Raw genomic sequence first — 20186 nt, forward strand, 5'->3', positions numbered from 1 at the left:
GTTTCCTCTATTTCGGTGGAAAAAAGAGGACGCCGATTCTCCGGTAATACCATGTAATTGGCTCGCCTTTTTCGAATCCCGATCGACACCTCTTGATTGATTTTCTGAGGGAAATACCGGTGCTTTGAAATCAGTGTTCTGGGAGAATCGGAAATTTGTAGCTGCTTTGGGACCTTTAATTTATGGAATTGCCAGATCATGCGAATATCGTTGGTAATAGAAGATAAAATATATTCCAGGTTTTGGTTTGATATTTAAGGTACTAACGATTTTTCGATGATACCAGCATTCGTGGAGATAAAATATGGGTTTAAGAACACTATGCATAATTCGAGCTCGATTCGATATGTGATTTTATGCGTATGTGGTTGCGCGTATGATATTATTGTTTGATATGAGGAGGAAATCACTAAAACCTTGAAGAGAATTTTTGTACGAAAAAGTATTTAAGATTAAAAAATAATTATCTTATTTTTAAATAGTTACGTTTGTTCATTTCTAATAACAGATACGTACTTTACTACATATCGAGTGCAGATCGAATAATTTTAATAAATGACGAACAACATTCGTCATGGATTTTGAATTGTAAACATCTTTCGAAGCACCATCGTATTTTATTTTTTGAACTTATTTATATGTAAATAATACAATAGTAAAATTTGACGTAAACATATTTCAAACATCGGTACGGATTGATAGAAATAGAAGCAACTGTTGACAACTCTATTCGTAATAGTATAAAATAGTTTAATTCTGATATATTTTCAGTTAACTTGAGCGCAGCGCACGTTTGTAATTTTGAGTTCCACTACTGTAACAACTTTCCGCTACTTCATCATTTAAGTTAGAATTGACACCGTGCTTCTATTAAGTATACCTAGGAACAGCAATGCAATAGAATATTTAGAATAGGGCAGTTTGAAGTTTCGACAGACGAAAATATTTAGTATCCTTGAGGATTCAAATGTTTAATTTATATTTATTATTAGACTTTCTTGTCAACGAAAACATTGGAAATTTAATCGATGCTCAAGCTTTTGATATTTTCTACTAGCGATAGATGTATCGCAATCTTATTTTTAGAATTAAAAACTGGATGCTACGCGAATTGTGGATCGAACGAAACATTCTCCTTATTTGAATAGAATTTTTCTTTTTTGCAAAACAGGATTTCTAATTAAACAGTTCACGAACGTTTATAAAAGTGGTTGACGAAAGACATATGATTAGATACGTTAGGAACTTTCTTAGGAACATGCGAATCTTTTAAGATCTTTCGTATGGACTTTGTAGATTTTTAAGAACATTTTTAAGAATTTTGCGGATTTTAAGCGTTCACATTGACGAACTTTACCGACTTTGTCAAGAATTTACTCAGACTTTGTACGCATTTGAGAAAGACTCGTTATAACACTCGTTAATTATTATCGTTTGATTATTACCAAATACTGAATCAAGAAACGAGTAATCATAAAATTCGATTGTGACACCTCGATATCCATGAGCAATCACATTACTCGCGATCGTCGTTTAATTTTCATGAAATTCCTCTTCGATAGAGAGACGCATCATGCACGAAGCTAAGCCCCGTTACCATGCCACGATCTGCATTTAAAGAGCCCGGCAATCGGACTTCTGCCAAATTGTATCGAAGTTTCCAGCAGTCTCTTAAGCCTGCCTGCTTTCCTTCCCTCTCTCTCATTCACCTTCGAACTTGTGCAAAGTGGATGTATCCATCCACGATTGGCGAGTTTTCTAGACGTTTCGGTGATTCATGGGAAGCAAAGAAAGAAACGGAAGGGAAAGACAGAAACAGCAAGATAGAGAGATAGAGAAAAAGCAAAGATGCCAGCGTGAAGATTGTGCAACGTTGGGAATGCCACCCTCGAAGAGGGGCGCGGGAACTGTGTAAGAAGGAAGACAAGGGAAAGCGGGTCGTTGCAGGATGCAATTACGGCCATTTAACGAAGTTTCGAGATTAGCCGCGGACGCGGAGTTGGGTGCTCGCGTTTCATTTAGTTTCGGAATCCATTATCCTTTCACCCAGCTCTTCCTCCAACCTAACCTCACTGCCACTTCGTACCTACCATCGTCTCTCCACGCTCCTTCGTTTCCTAGCCGTGTCCGTCTTTGTCACCGCGGCGTGAATGTCATCCGATGGATTCGCCGATAGCTGAGTCGAGACGAACCTACCGACTAAAGGATGGGGATGACACGGGGCGGAGAGAGGGTAACCATGCCGTTGGTATATATGTATAAGAGAGGGTGAACTTTGGGTTTGCTCTCCTTCCAGTGGGAACGCTTAATTATTCCGAGCCAAGGCCAGCTAGCCAGCTAGCCAGCCAGCTAGCCAGCCAGGCAGCCAGCCAGGGTCCGTCAGTTGGTTAGTCGGACCAGTTCCGCTAGGTAAACCAGTCTGCTAACCAAGGTCCAGAATTTCCTCCTTATTTTCTTTGCCGTTTCTTCGCTCTTTCTTCCCTGTTCGAGCTTTTCGCGTTTGTATTTGTCACGCGCGCCGTGTCCTCGTGAAAGAGGGGAAGCCTTCGAAAAGAGACTTTATAGAGAGGTCGCAGTTTTGAGGAGTCGCGTTAATTCCTTTGTTAAAGCCTTTCGACCGTCCTTTGTTAGCATCGTGAGAATTCCTCGTGGATCCTCAATGACACGAAATCGTCGAGATCTTCTTTCACTCGCCGTTGTATTTCCTTTCCTCTTTCGAAGAATCTTCCTCTTCTCTTGACGAACGAAGGGGACTAAGATCTCCAAGGGAATACAAGAGAAACTACAGGGGTCGAAAGGGGAGACAGAAAAAGCATACAGACCATCGGGGAGACAATGTTTCGTCCACGTGTCGTCATTATCGATCATGTAGAGGGAAAGACAGAGAGAGAGAGAGAGAGTGAGTGAGTGAGAGAGAGAGGGGGGAAAAAGAAGGAGAACGAAATGGGGAGGAACAACTAAAAGCGATAAAGTTGATCGATGATATTCCTAACGCCTCTTTGTTCTCTATCGAGCGGCTTGACACGAAAGTTCATCGGGCGTATGCGTTCACAGGGACAGAGGTTTCCTGATATAATCTGTCGCGCTATTACATCACCAGCGATCGACTTTTGATGTTCCCTGATGAAATTAACCTCGGAAAGATAGCTTAAATCGATTACTGGGAACACGAATGGCCGCCTCTGCTGAAACGTTAATAATTATTCGGGCGCAGCACTTAGGGATGATTATCAGCGATAGCGAATCGTTATTCAACTTTAGCTCAACGTCCGTTTTTGCGGGACTGGTCGACCACCTCGATCTACCCGTTGATCTACGGGATGACCATAGGTGAAGAGAGAACAGAGAACCGTCAGGGAAAACTTCTCGTGAGGTTTGTGCCGGAGTTGGATATAATTACGAGTTGCGGTAACGACCGCCTACTATAGAGAAGTTCGTCGTGTGCGCGAACTTTGAACACCCCGTTCGACACAGTGGCGATGTATTGCCGAAAATTCAAGATTGGACGACAGCAACTGTCAGACGTAAGACACTTGGATGGTATCGTGTACGATGTATTTTCCGATACGCGTAACATATCGTGTGAATAAATTGTGGTTGATGAAAATTTGCAAAAGGGAATTGATAGAACTTGATGAATGTATCTGTAAAATCAGGAATACCTCGAGAAGACTTCTTTTGTCTTAATTAAGCGTGCTGGAGAGTTTGCACTACAAAAGTTTTATGGATGTTGCTGAAACAGGATAAATGTGCGTGCAAGATAGCGATGGAAAATGCTGTATAAATTCTTGGTAAAAAATGTGCCAAGAAAGTTTTAAAAAACGAATCCTGCAATAGAATGTCACCATAAGACACGGATTTACTAGGAAGTTTACTTATTGATTTAATTCGGGTTTGCTTGTCTTAAATTATTGAAATAGGTTTCCCGTTACTGAAGCTTGCTGTCATCGATAGTGAGAAACTAGTTTATGTCCTATTTTCTTTCGTAAAATTGGACAGCTCTGTATCTAAAAATTATAAAAACACAACTCTTTGCTTTAAACATTAACATTAAATATTTCATTTCACATCATTACTATTACCAATACCAAACAGTACTCGTTTAATAAGCTTCTGTAAATTTCACGAATATTTCCTTCTTTTACAAAGTTTTGTTCAATAGTATTAACAGTTTCAAATCTAACTACATATTTGGTACCTCTTAAACTCCATTATTCGACTTAAAACATTTTAATCCGCGTGATTATCAAGGGGATGTACCGGAGAAGTACAGCGTTGCATAGATATTTGGTTGCAGATCGAATTGATCGGTCTCGTAACAGCGTTTAAGCTTCGGCGAAACATCAAAGTGACCAGTCAAATTAATATTCGCGCACTACCTACGAACCGTTAAATGTTTAGTTAATTGAATCTCACAATGGGGGCTCCATATAATTCGGAGATGCGAGAGAAAAGGAACGAGATAGATTCGGTCGTCCGAAAGCTCGAGCATCGATTCAATCGACGTAGAAGACAGAGCTGGAATGGAAAGTTTCGGACCGGATAGAACGGGGACGCGGATATTCGTTGCCATTTTGCTTGCACATCTGAAATTCAATTTCCCAGCCAAAAGCTGTCGGGGAAGTTCCCATCAATGGCGGCTCTGCTGGCGCCGTCGCGGTGGAGTGTGAAAGAGAGAAGAATGGAGATTGACAACAGACGCGAGCGAACGTTAAAACGTTTCCTTGAAAATATCCAATGGAACTGCGAACTTTTCTGACGCTTTAAGCTACCGTGAAAGCAGCTTTGTTTGGGTCGACGACTGATTAAAGAGTCTGAAGGCAAGACGATCGAGGTGAGACGTTGCTATCACCATCGTACGAAGAATTTGACGTGACACGGCGCGACTAGTCGAGACGACACGCGAAAACGAAAACGAATCCGATCGATGAACGCGCTAAACTTTACCAAACTTACCGACGATAAACGCTTAATATTTCACGGCGAAGTCGGCTGAACAAAACTCGATAATCAATACGGATGACACGGTTAAAAGTTCGTTGGCCGTTGTTCGATATTTGTCGGTTCTTTCAAATCTTTCACGCTTCACCGTACTCTGTAGACTGCTTTTGTTTCGCGATCAAATTAGTGTAACAATGGTGGATTGCTTGTAACAGTGTTGACCGAACAATGTTCGTGGATTTTGTGATTTGAATGAAAGGATTAATCGATCGTGTACAAGCCAACTTTGATTTAGCTAAAACGTAACAGATTTATGAGGTGCTATATATCGTTAATTTCATGTACATATGATATGGATTAAATTTTTAAAATATTTATATAGTATTTGACAAAAATACTATAAAATACAGGCGACACCGTCGGTGGTCCTTTTTCAAGGGGATGAAACCTTCGACGCAGTTTCATTATTCTCGACTCTGGTTTTATCTTTTAGCCATCAAATATCTTCAAATTCGTTTGTACCAAGATTTTAAACTCACGGTGTATATACTAAAGCGGAGACAAATAAATCGGCATAACGTTTTGTTACTAGCAAATGTGTAGTATAGATTTATCTGTCCACGTTCACTAGTGAAAGTGTAAGTACGTATCCCGTAAGCACTCCAACTGTTTGCCTTTGGTGAATGTTTTAAGACTTTGAATACTAAAAATACAAGGAGAGTGGTACTTTATGTGCGTCAAGATATCATAATACTCTAACGTGCTGTTACAAATCGAAATTTCAATCAAAAGTCTTCTTTATTATTTTATTTTAACCTTACTTTGCCACAATTGGTATAGATCAAGAAAGACGGAGATTGTGCAATGTGAGTTTAAAGTGATTATAATAGTAAGTCTGAATTTATTAATTTCAAACGATTACTTCCAATTTCGAAGTATATTCGCTGTTATAGTTTACCCATTTCCCTATTTATTGACGGCAGACACTCGTTTATAAAAAGAAAAGAGAAAGGAAATTATATATGTACCAAATACAGTGTAATCTATAAATAATACAGTGAGATGGCAACGAACAAAGATCTAGAGCGAGATACGATCTCGTGTTTGCACAAATGAGGCAACTGGCTACTTCTAACAGTGTGCGACAGTTGTCATTTATATGTGTTCGGTGCAACAATCCGACTAGTGCAGTACATCGAACTAACATTACCTGACTTTTAGCAAGTTCGACCAGCAGATTAACGATTCGATGGAATTCTTTCGTGGTCTGCAGAATCGAGGTGGGCCGGCGTAAACTTTTATCTTTACATGCAAGAAAGTTTAGCCAGCGCACGTGGCGCGGTTACAGAAAAAGCCACCATCCTTCCTTCGCCGCCGCCCACCGTCGCCCCGAGGAACCTCGCGCATCTAATATATATAGCCGCTAATGCAAAACCCATAATTATCGCGGCGTAGAGAGAACCCTAAAGTGATGTTCCATTAACCGCAAATGGTCCTCTCCGAATTTCTATTTCAGACTGGAACTCCGCGCTATTTATCATTCTGAACGGTACGAAGGAGGAGCACTTGGACATGCTGGACGGTGGTATTATTCAGCGATTACTCGAGGAAAAATGGAAGACCTTTGCGCGGGTAAGTGCGTCCACGTGACAATATTCTCGCTACCACCTCCTTTCCGGACATTTTTCACGGATTCTAGCTAGACCAGCTTCCTCCTGCTCGGGGAAAGCAATGGTATCCATTAGACCGCTCCGTTAGGAATTTCCACCCTTTGCTTGTACGTTCAAAGAATTTAATTGATATTTTGCTGCTCGCATGCCTCATATATACGACGCTTTGCTAAATATAGTATTATTGAGCAACATGTGCAATTTTTTACAAGCAAATACAATGAAATTGTAGAATAAAAATTTCGTAAACGAGGAATTATTTTTCGCTTGTATAATTAAAAAGCTTTACAAAGTATAATTCTATACGAAGGGATAAAGTGAAAGCCTTCATCTTTGTAAATGAGCCTTTGTTTAAGAGAGATTCGATTTTGGAAATGTATAAAATTTTCGTGCATTTTATTTACCATTGTATATCGTGTTCCTCAAGTTTTTTTTCACAAAACGATATTGGCATATTCTGTAGGTAAAAATAAGAGAAAAATATTGTATAATTAGAAGCTCACAAGTATTTCATTAAAAAGTTATAACAAAAATATCAAATGATAACAGGCTGGATTTTTGTTGAATAAAAAGTACAGATAAATGAACAGTATTTGCGATAGCTTCACTTTAAAATATTGATCGATTTGCTACACTACGAATTCTTTGTTGATTTCTTCCTTTAATTCCATCGAATGCATTGCATATTCTTTATCCCCTACAAGAAAATCATATCCGATGCTCATAGAAACCAAACAATTTCTTCTCCTCGACTTATCCATCGTTGGTATTAATGTCTCGTTCATCATAAATTAAAATTCAATTATCAAATGAAAATCTACTTTGATTCTATCTTGCCTATCTCCGTTATAATTTTTTAATATAACATTTATGAGCCTACATTTATGTAGCATTATTCTCTTATCTTTACTCACAGCTGGCACCATTTTATAGCAAAAACCTGGAAGACTCTGTACGTAAGTATTGTTGCCGCAAATCGACGAAAAAACGCGGTCGGACAGTTACAGGCGGTAAGTACTTCCGTTACCACTTACATTCATCATCAAGCGCACGGTTATGGTTACAGTGGTCGCTGAGAGCTCGTTATCAAAACAAATCTCGAACGCGAGAACCATCGTCGTTTCGAATATGAAATAAATGTACGTGCAATTTAAAAAACGTCCGCTCATTAACCCTTTCGAGGCATCAAGTGCCATTGGGCGGGCGCGATTATGACCGCAATCAGTCGGACGTCGACGACTATCGTTGTTCCACGTGATTATTCGGAGATTGCCGATAGCATCGTGAATGCCAGGCTGATCCGGTCAATCGAAATAAATCGTGCGGCGCGTTCACCATTCCAACCTAGAAAACCTCTGGAAAATCCTGTCGATGCCACTCCATCGTCCGGCCGTCGAGCACGCGAGTGACAATCGTTTCCGAGTCAACGTTCGTCCAACGTCTACTCGACGTCGCTTGGTAATCACCGGAATAATTTGAAATACGCTCGTGCACGTGTAAGTACTTGTCTGAGCAACGAAAATTTCTGGTGTATGTACCTGGTGCTCCTCGTACGAGCTTCGTCAATTAGGACAGCTGACATGTACATCCAATTATAGGATTATTATTAGGGTTGACGTACGGGATACACGATAAAAATGTTAAAGGGGTGAGAATGGATGGTTTTGGCATACGTTTGATGTCTACCTGGTTTGGTATTTTCAACGATGTGGGAGTTTCATTGATGATGGGCATTGAGTACGTAGAAACGTTTCGTTAAGTGTATTTTAGTTTAGGATTGAGTCTGTATTACGATCATATAAAAATTATTCCAGTCATGGAAAAGCATACAGTATACAGTTTTCTGAACTTCTGATAAGTAATATTAAGATTACTTAAAAAGAAAAATAGAAACGAAAGAACATGTTAGAATCGTTTCTTGCCCCGGTGTATGAAGTTGATAGTAACATGATCGGAGTTCCGGAGGATCAAGATATTAATTGAACTTCATACGACGTTCGAATGTTTTTTGAAGAAGAGATCGAAAAATCTAACTAAAAAAATGTGATTAATTTGATGCATATTTTTAATTTTGCGAAATATCACTTTTGCATCCTTTCATTTAAAATTTCATACATATTCATTTTATCAATTTACTATATTTTGCATATAAATTGTCTGTATAAAGTATCGCAATATTTATATGTTATATACATGTGTTGCACAAATAACAAGAACGAAGTAGTGCGAATATATGAATATCATCAATCATACAAAAAATATTCAACTTATAATGTTAAATTATGTACTTATGTATAGGCAGGCACTTACACATAACAGGATTTTCTAACTTTACAGCACAAAGCTTTTTAATGTTTATATTCGTGGAATCGATATCATGTTCTCTGTTTCTCGACACAAAAAAAATATTTTATGTTGCAAGGAGAAAAAAACTTTGGAATTACTCTCGCGAAATCAAAGACGTAACGTTCCATATAAAGCTATCATTTATTAATCGTGCAGCGTAATTACACGTATTTTCGTCGCTTTTACGAATTATTCTGATTAATTTCGCTGTTATTTGAAATAGTTTCGTAAAATGCGAGCACGAAACGTTAAAAAAGCATGAACACGTAGAATTTATGAAAAATTTCATATTTAAATCGCTGACTGTATTTTCCATATCGAAAATTAAAAGAGGTTATGCGGTAACCATCGATCCGTGTATTATTTCGAAAATTGTTTCCGATAAAAATGTAAAAAAGTCGGCCGAGTTAACACGAGGTTAAAAAAAAAGAAGTATTTACATAAATTTTCTTTTTCTTTTTCCTATCGATATGTATACATACATAATATCGAGAGTGAATTGATTGTTCGTTACGGACATTTAAGAAACTTGTAATGGAGTTAATGGAACATCGTGTACAACTACGGAGGAACATCATAATGGCACAGCATCCATGATATATTCCACTTATAGCACTAATCACAACCACGTTTAAACCGCATACAAGCGTCAAATGACCAATTATGCCATGATACTGTATATAGAGATTACCATGGTTGTAGTGTAATTAATCACGAAGCACATTTGATGGTAACACGTCATTAGAACAACTCCACGGATAGACGAGAATATACGTTACTTGAACATTCGCAAATATCTATTCGTGTTATCTGTCAATTTAAACAACACAATAACTTAATGGAGAATTACGTTTATTATCGTAAGCCATGAATCGCAATTCTGTTTGCGGCACTTAGAATTATCGCTTGGACGTTTCATCTTTTGCTATCTATGTTGGCTTTACATGTTTTTCATAGCGATAGATACATGTTATGTATATATGCGTTGCAGATATTCAGTCATTTTTTCAGTGTTATATTTTTTATAAACGCATTTGTATGTTTTTCAAATGGAAGTATTTCGACTGTTGATCATCAATTTTGAAATTTTTCGAGAAAGTTTTTGAACAAATATATTTGATCGCTGTCGTTTATTAGCCGTCCTCTACGTCTCAAAACAGGTTGAAAACAGTCCTTAAAATTTAACAGGTAGCTCAAAATATATTTTGAAAATGTTAAGAATCACCGGTACAGAGATTCAAAATTATTAAGTTATTTGGAAAGTTTATAGCGAAATATATTAAACATTTAGAAACAACGTATATACGATCCAACGTATTAACTATCGAAAACATTTTGAATATCTTCACTTATGGGACAAGCTATGGAAAGATCAAAGAAGACAAAGAATTATTCAATAATTAGCATACCACTCTAATAATTAGTATTCCCTTATGAAAGTTGCAGTTCTTGAAACGGTTGATCATCCTGGTGTTCCATCTGACATCACTCTCGCTAGCCGTGTATATGAGACCGTCGAACATCGATGCCACTCTCCTGGAATGGCCAGAAGAAATCACGGAGGTTGGACGCATGATTGCGGAGTGCACCACGGTGATAGGTGTGCTGAGCTACATTTTGGTGCAACTAGGCGGCGAGGTCGTCAACATTGGTCTTCTATCGTTCATGAAACAATTGGTACGTTTAATCTTAAATCTTGCTTCTTGGATGAATTCATCCTGCGCTGCGAATGGCACAGGGACAAGCGAAGTACAGCAAAAGCTCCACTTATCCGATACTTACCCGTTCGTACAATCGGAGCTGATTTTCATATGACTAGATTTTGTTCATTCGTTAGACTACAAGGTGAAGCAGGGTTAAGTCTAAGCCGATAAGTCTGAAGTCGAATAATGGGAATTTAGGAACAAATTCGATATACCGAGTACTGTGGCGACTAGATTACGGAATTATTAAGCATTTATGGGGAATTGGGAAGTATAAACAGACGTAGAATGTGTGTGTACACGATTTACTAAAATATATATAAATATAAAGCATTCGAAGTATAGGGCTCGGTACGATATTTAGCGAGTAAAACAGATGTCTATCTGGATTACACTTTTTTAAATTGGATTTGTAAACATACGAACGTGCATATTTCTTCGTAGTCTAGCGATGAAATTAGTTCGGATAAATGGAGTTCGAGCAAACGAAATTCTACCGTATTTCTGTTGCTCATCTCACTCGTATGATCTTATTTGTACATCTGACACGTTCGACCAATAGGCGTGCTTATTTTTATGATTCTACTTGCTAAATCAGAAATAGCCAATCGAACCTACATTCTTTTGCCTAATAGTCTTTTCAGTTCTCTATTATACATCGACGGTTCAGCCGTGAAAGTTATACTCTCACGAAACACTCCGTTGTTCCATACATCGAGATATCTCACTTGAATGGATGGATGGAGGCAATTTCGAATCTCTCGAATCGCGCCGCGGGTATCGAAGGTTGAGCAAACCGCCAGTGAACTGTAGCGGGTCAGGAGTATAATGGAGGAAAGAAAGTATTTCGTCGTGAATGCAGTGCGCTTCTAGATACGAGAGATTCCTTTTTTTTTTGTTGGTTTGGCTGGATAGAGCGTGCATGGGGTTCTGATCGCAATTTGAAAGTAAACGTATACCGCATGAAGTTTTTTTTTTATTTTTCACTGGTAGAAGCTGGAGGAGAATGTAAAAATCATTGTGTAACAATTTCTGGGGTATTATATCGAATAATTCATCAGTTGCTGTTACTAAAACTTTCACAGAAAAAGGCACCTGTCAACATTTATCTTTTTATGGAGGGAGAAAGAAAGGTTTTATATTCAATGTTCATTGCATACATTTCAATTTTTTTCACGAAATCGGTATGTTCTATAATTTTGATGGGTTTTGTTTGCAAGTCTGTCAGAGGATCGTATTGAATTGAATTATTTTAGAGATCTCATGATTGCGGTTGTTTTTTAGGCAAAACGTATTTAAATTAGATGAACATGGATTCGACGAACGATTCGATTCAGTGCCATGTGTATCTCCCGATTTTCGTATGTTATAAAATACATTCTAAAAAATATTGTATTAATGATTATTCAAAACTTACAAATTGCTAAAACACTGTTCTGCCTCGAAAACTCACGATTAAAGCTTGGAAACGAGAATGGAAACAAATCGTTGTTCACGTGCCAAACCAAACACAAGAAATTTGCATCGTTTATCTAAAAAGGGACATTGTTCGCGAATTAATTTCTCACTAACGGCCGAATTACTCGTAAATCGCGCTCATTGAGCATTCTCGTACGGGGGAATACGTAATTCGTAATTAGCCTGGCTCGCTCGATAACGTAGACATCAAGTGTACAATATAATTAGAACAACTTGATGTATGCGGCAGTATTATGTGATATATCGCGAGTTATTAATCGTGATCACGTATCAACGTTGCCGTGGAATCCTTTTCGAATCACTGAAAATGATTCTCTAGGAAGCAACTCCGATTTCACGGCACAATTATGCAGATCGTTTGCTTGGCGACGCAACGCGTTGCCACGTACCGAAATTCCATGGCGTATATTGATTCCTCTGCGGAAGGCCGTGAAGCGTGCAAGAATACGTGCTACCTTTGACGTTTCACCTGTGCATTTACCTTACAGAGTCACGAGCCTGCCAAGCTCATATTCTTGATCAGCAATCTGCTCATACTCGCGTGCATACCATGTCGTCTTGCTGGTAATAGGCATGCTGAAGACGCGATACTCGTGGTTGCTGTTCCCGGCTCTTGGTTCCTCCTCATGTTCTTTGCTGGGTGAGTGACGTTTTGTGTTCTTAATTGCTACTGAATTTCTAGTGTTTACGCTACATGCTTAAAAGAAGGAACAACTGAATAAGAATTCAAAAGGAAATCTCTTTCCATTAATAATTGCCAATTCCATATTAAGCGTGCTCAATTGCTGTAATTTTTATATATGCCTAACTATTTTCTATATAACTATTTTTATATATCCGCAATTTTGTACGTATGCTTAAAAGGACCTGCAACCGGAAAGAATGAAAAAAAAATCCGTTTCTCTTGCCGATTTTTAATCAATTGTAATTGTTTTCTTTTAAGTATTATTTCTTTTTGTTTAATAAAACTAATTTTATTTTATTAATAACGACATAAGTTTTAATTGTATTACATGTAAGTTTATCATTTTAGTAATTAGAGATAATTAGCGATTAGCAATTTCCGAAGGGTATTAATTAACGAAGATAAAAAGTTATTTTATTATTATAATGTTAATGTCACAATATCGACGGCTTTGAAAAACTGTTTTTATTTTACGTGTAGTTACGTTAGATCTAAAGTAGCGACTTCTTGAATACATTACAAACTTCGCATAGTTAAAGCGTTATCTTCTCACGGGAACTATGTATTAAATATATGTATATTCTTAAGAGTAGAAGATATGATAGGAAATTATATAAGAAGCTTACTTTACTTAACTGATGAGCTGTTTGATGTATTACTGATGTATTACTTGTTCCAAAACTTCTTGCACACATTTAAATGCTAATTAAGCCAGCAACAAGTAATAGAATGATCGCAACAGCCTCCAGACCATGAACTAATTTCTGCCATTGAAATGGAACGAATGTCTATAGATTTTCATGACTGAAATGAAAATGGAGCTTCGAAAGGAAATTTTTATTTTATCTTCTATGTCTTTGCTTCGCAATCAGTTAAAATTACTTGAAAAATAGAAGTTAAAAGGTATTAATTTATACAAAATTTGATTCCATATTCGGTAAATATTACTCGTAATATATTTAACAAATTCTCTAGTTTCATTTATATTATGTTGAATAAAATCGATTAATTTCATGTTTTATTCCTTTTTTTATTGAAATAGCTACCTTAAAATCTGTATTTTTGCGTCATTAATAATCTAAAAGATAACTCACCATACTATAAGCTCACAGTCTGTGTACTTTACGCTGTATGTTTATCAACTTTTTATTTGCATGTTAGTTAAGCATGATTGCATCGTAAGACAGTGGACTTAGAAATTGCTGAATTAATGTCTAATGCATTGAAAGAACTATGCATGAGTCAGCGGTGACCCTCGATGTTTATCAATAATTATACTTCTCCAATAAAGAACACGAATAATTTACCATTTGACATTGAAATTAAATTCTGAAAAGAAGTACGGAAAAATGTTTTATAAACTCGAATATATTAATATATATTGTAGCGCGACTTTACCCTTCGTTAATAGAATGTGAATTATTAACGGCATCGGTGTTTGTTAATAATATAGCAGGTAACTACGATGTCGAATGGATGTTTCCCCGTTGAAATTCCGTTGGTGACTAGTTAACTTACGAAAGAAATATTCATGAAGAATGATAAAAGAATGCTCGATTAAGTATTATGTCGCCTGGTCATGCAACGTTTGCTACACGTGCTATTTAAAATAGCTGCGACGATATTTTATAACTTCGACGTATCTCCTTATTTACTATAGCTATAATTACGTCGAAAGTTGCTTCGTTTTTTTTAAACGAATGAATTACTTTCACTTCTGAAATATTTCTGAAAATATAATGGATGTCAAGCAAATATATAAATTGTTGCAACGTAATAGTAAATAAACATGTTAATTTTGTTTGTAATACATGCAACACTTAGTTGTAGTTATTTTTGCTAGTTTACTATCTTTTTGTTATGCGGAGGATTTAACAAATTTAAGGTTTCGAATATCCAGGATTTGACTATCATTCGAAAACAAACATTTAATTCGGAACTAAGTAATTGACATATAATCCAACTGGTTAGATTTTGACGTGAAATAACTATGAGTTATATCCGTTCCTGGAGTGATATGTAGTGATCACAGCATAAATTTGATTAATATACTCAGGATTATTAATATCGCTGGTAATGGCGCGCATACGTTAGATCAATAGCACAAATTTACTACATTTATATTATAAATTAAATGAAATTATATATCAATGATAAAAGGTATACTAACTTGATTATTTAATAGAAACATACAAAATTATGTGATACGATTTAAAAATAATACAAAATGTTAAAACGTAATGTGTCTTAAATCTCTTAAGTGGAAACAGTGATATTAATGGCTACATAAATATTCGTTATTTGCTGTCTTACAAGATAGATGATTATTATCTCGCGTGATTAAATGATTATTTAGATGACTTTTATTATTTAGCGGGCTGTCAGTCACTCACACGCATACATAACACCATCTTACGTACAAAAACTATACTTTAGTTTTTATTATTAGCTAAAAAATTACAGGCAGCAGAAAATATTAGTATCATTGATAATATTCTTTATTTTTAGCCTCACGGCTAAGAAATGAGCTTGCTTTACAAAATCCTTGGCTTGTAATTCTGTCTTAATCTTTCGCTAAAATCTCTCATTTTCATTCTCTTATTTTCTGTGTCCTTACTATATTTCTATTCAGTTCATATCCGATTGATATTGCTTTTTATCGCGTCCTAGCGTAATATCGCTTCTCTACTATTATAGCAATAGAATATATTATAATGCACATCGTATGCAGAATACTATAAATATTAAATCATAAAATTTGTAGAAGTAGTGTGTCTGTATATCTTAGGTACAAAAAGTACATCATACTTTCTATTGCTAGATATATAAACTCCCAAGTAACCGAATATATTGTACGTAATAGATTGTAACATGTAAAGTCGAACGTTTCAAATTCTTTATCTAAGTTGTATTAAGTAACATATTATTTTCCTGCATTCCTTTGATAACATATATAAATTTAAATGCTAATTTATGTTTCTTTCTTTCTTAGAACTATCGCTACAAGTTCTTCGATATTCTGTTTACAAGAGTAGAACAAATATACGTGAACTTTGAGACATTTTCCCTTAAAAGTTGTTTTGCCGATTTACATACATAAGGTTGATATGTATTTTAAAGAGTCAGTAATGAATGTACGATCCGTCAGTGGTTCTCTAAGTTTTCTTTTAGCAATATCATTAAATGGTTAATAAATTAAATTAAATGAAAGTGATTAACAGAGGCTTGCAAAGACAACTCGGTACATGTTTTTCGTTAATAATATAAGCACGTTAATTAATAATAATAAGCACGTTAATTTCAACGACATAGTAACACAGATTAATAAATTTAGCCCGATGAAACGTAAAACGTGTTCTTCTTAATTGATGAAACCAGAATTTTCGTACGTTCTGATCTAATATTATACGTATAAGAAGGCGAAGGAGAATTAACGCATCCAATATGTATAAAGGAAGGACCCTATATTAGGCTGAAATAAAATCCACCAGCAGTCGTGTACGCGCGATTTTTCTCCCCAGGAATGAATGGGGCAACCAGAAGAAAGGCATTTATAATCGGTTGGATGATAGCGCCTCCAGATTTCAAACCTCTTTTCACGTGATTTACGACGAGATAATGCCGGCTATTTCGCATTACCATACACACGCCTCTCTTGGCAATCGTTTTTCTCCACCGCCGCGTCCTTTTCGTGGCCACTTTCCTGCAGATATTACTGCAGAACTTTCTGCCCCTCCATCTCTCTCTCTTCCTCCCCCATCTGCTGCCTTTTCTTTGGTGTGGCCCAATGACGTCGACGACGACTTCTTTTCTATCTTCTGCTACAAAGCTCCGAGGCAATTCGTCGAAGAACGCTCTTTGACTCGCGCAGTTTCCACTGTCACTTTGACGAGCCTTTGCAACCATTGCGTCGAAACGACGAAAAAGGATGTAAGACCCCTATTGGACCGCGATAGTGCATCTTGTTTTCTGTCCTCATACTTTGAGCCGTGACGTCGGTAATTGTAAATAAATATCAATTCTACGCGAAGCGTGAGTTTTTCGGATTCGGCAGGAGTGGAATTTGCTCGGTGGGCTGAAACGAGGCTTCCGAATGTGGAAAATGTTAGGATTGTTAGTTACACGAACTGTTGCGTTGAATTTATTTTCATTTCGTTTTATTCAAATTCCTGATTTTACAGAGGATAAGTTCAGAGAAAATTGTTGTATGAAGTAGTTTGTTTACGTGTCTGATGTTAATACGTTCGGTGATTATATTAGCGCAAAATAAATTGTAGAAAATTGTAGATTTCTGTCAAGAATTATTAAATCCCGGATGTTTCTGCACCTATAAGAGACTTAAACGTTTGAAAATGTGCAGAATGTAAATAATATACTATACGAAAATATATGGAGTATTCGTAATAATTACTATTTAGCTGAAACAAATTATTACGATATTTAGGTTTCATTTCCGTAATTGGATCTTTCAAAGTGTAAGCAAAATCATTTAAACCATTAATTCTTACGTTGTGACATTTTCCATTTCGGGTATTTGATAAGGGAAAGATTGTTAAATTTGTATAACCCTTTCCATATGAAATCTTCAGATCATCTTAATCTTTTATCGATGTTATTTAAAATAACATCGAATTAGTTTTAACTGTACTAACTTAGTCATACTATACTGTCAACAATTTCAGAAAATTCGAGAATCGTGAAACTCATGATAATTTTTTCAAATGACACGTCATTGTTTATTGAAAAACAAGTAAATATAAGTCGATGGAATAACCATTTTATCGTGTACGATGGAAAAACGTATCGGCAGAGTTAATTTAATTTGACATAATGAGAGATAAAACGAGCGTCACAGCATTAACGTCCGCATGCCGCGTCGAAAACGTATTTTCTTTATTGGAGCAATATTACGTAAAAGCGTCTGCGTTCCGGCGTGTAATTACTGTCCATCAGGACGCCCTTTTGTCCCTAGCTTTCCGTTTAAGTACATGTATAGGGAGCCTAATTCCTCAAAGGCTTTCGAACGCCCGCTACCAGATTTCTTGTCCTCTATAACTGCTGCCGTTGACTTGGCAATAAGCCACCGTTGCGCCTGAGATTAATTTCGCACGAAATTTAACTGCAGATCGATGCAGTTTCTCTCGCCCCTAAACGCTTTATTCTATTCCACTTCCGCTTACGATTCTCTCTGTTTCCATTACTTATCATTGTTTTCCTTCGCGCTCTCATTCATCGTTACCCTTCTTCTTTTTTAGATTAATTTTATAGTCCTGGTGATTACACGACGCGTGTCGTTATTTATTAAAGAAAGAAAAAATTTGTTTCTTTTCCTGCAAAAGTCTGCTAGGCCTTTTAAAAATTTCCGAACTTATAGAAAGCAAAGAAAGATTTTTTCTTTAGTATTTTGTCTTTATTTATGTTGTTGATTAAATATTGTCTCTTAACAGTGCATTAAAAACTATAACTGCGAAAGAATGCTTGTAACATTGGAACGTTCAAAAGTTAGAAATAAATATTTTGTAAATTTCGGATCTGAAATTTCAAATCTATACTGGGCTAGTAAATATTAGCATGATTAAACTAAATTGCAAATGAATACTGATTAGGTCTTAAAAAGCTACGAGTATATGAATGATGACATCTTTTGTTAATGATTATATGACATAATGATTTGAAATAATATGATGCAGAATATTTTCCCGTTTCTCCCAGTTATATCTATGATAAATTCTGTAGGAATGTAAACAGAATTAATGAGAGGTTAATGCATAAGGACTAACAAGGGAATATTCTTATTAAACTAAGACAAGAGAAGATTTTCATTTCTTTTTTGGTAATCAGTTTTTTTTATGTAGACATATCTATCGCCACAGAAACCTAATAATGGTTTTTCGAAAAGAATGAGAAACCGTATAAGTAGATCGTTTCAGCAAAAAGTATGGAACTCCACTTGGGAAAAAAGCGTAATTGCACTTTGCAACTGCATGATTGCACATCCGACACCGACGAGAAGTTTGGAAGCACTATCTTTTAACCTGCAGAGTGCGGTACGCCCTTTTTGGTGAAAGTCTTCTCACGATTTGTTTTCCCAAATATCCCGCTACATCTTTCGGTATACAAATCTGTACTCGCTGCTTAGCAACAGGGCTTGCTTGGCTTACTTTCTTCGCCACAGCAATCACTTTTTCAATGTCCTCGCTTGCGATATATTCAGTACGCTATTTCTTGAGCTTGTGGTCAGAAACTTGAAAATCCTTTCTTTCATCCTTTTTAAAGAGTTAATGAATTCTTATAGGAAACGAATTAATTTAATTTAAAAACAATCTCTTTTATATAAAATCAAATTTGTATTCCTGTATTCATATTTATTTTATCTATGCACAAAATAATTATAGGTTGTTCTGTATTCTGAAATATAACGGAAAGATACAAATGTAGTTTTCTCATCGAACTTCGAAATCATTGAATATTTCTCAAATCATGGATGAATTTAGGGTTATTAATTACAGAAGTACCATTAAACTACGAAAATATTTTTTCTAGAGTAAATAACGGTTTGTACGGTAATGATGGAAAGAAGTATGGAGAACTGAAACTTTTTAACGATGTTGTTATTCACTCCTCTTTTCAAAGTGGAAGTTTTATCTCAGTCTGAACAAAAGAATCTCGAGTAGATATAAAATACCGAAGATTAGCAATAACAAGCATGTTTAATAAAAGAGTAACGTCGGTTTAAAAAAATGTTACTTCGTGTTATACTTATCCTATCATAGTAGGTTGGTACTTATGTACAATGATTTCCGTATTTCATTTACTCAACACTCATCATTAATTTTCCGAACTCCACGATCGAAATACTTTTTGAATGATCTTTCTACATTAAATCGCATTTCGTGTTCTTAATTACTCCTTTTCTTCATACTAAAATAAAGTTTCAAAATGCATGATACATTCCAGCATGTGCTAATATCATAGCACACTTATGGAAATCAGCCGTTCAAAAATTAATCACTTGTCCTGTATAGAATTTGCTAATATTTAACCATCCTACAGAAATAATTTTGTCCTACTTTCACGGAACACTGTCTGTCTGCGTAAGCATTAGTATTCGATAGAAAATTTCAACGTTTTGATTTGCAATTCCAGCCTATTTCAACCGCCCAATCATATGATTTCACACGGCTCATATCGTACTGTGCATACATCATCGCGAGACGATTATTCGAAATGGACAACGATTAGCTAAAATTTTCTGTTACCTAACGACCGAATATTTCAGATTCGTCGGCACGAAAGCACCGTGCCGAGACTTCTAATTATAGGTACACGAAGCGAACATAATTGCGGCCTCATCTAGCTTCG

At 36.3% G+C, this 20186-nt stretch overlaps 1 protein-coding gene across 7 annotated transcripts in view; it reads left to right on the forward strand.

Moving 5' to 3' along the window:
• Nucleotides 1–1193: 1193 nt before the first annotated feature.
• Nucleotides 1194–20186, forward strand: part of LOC125385208 — a 68846-nt gene continuing 49853 nt past the window's right edge. Inside the window, exons 1-4 of one of the 7 annotated variants that reach the window (XM_048406355.1) lie at nt 1194–6573; nt 7545–7567; nt 10398–10634; nt 12628–12779. In XM_048406355.1, coding sequence (XP_048262312.1) covers nt 6555–6573; nt 7545–7567; nt 10398–10634; nt 12628–12779 — 431 coding nt within the window. In that variant the 5' untranslated portion in view covers nt 1194–6554. Of the gene's footprint in view, nt 6574–7527; nt 8108–10397; nt 10635–12627; nt 12780–20186 lie in introns of all 7 variants that reach the window. The other 6 variants (XM_048406354.1, XM_048406356.1, XM_048406357.1 and 3 more) reach the window with 6 other exon arrangements.

Source organism: Bombus terrestris, chromosome 6 (assembly GCF_910591885.1).
Source record: "Bombus terrestris chromosome 6, iyBomTerr1.2, whole genome shotgun sequence".
Taxonomy (NCBI): Eukaryota; Metazoa; Arthropoda; class Insecta; order Hymenoptera; family Apidae; genus Bombus; species Bombus terrestris.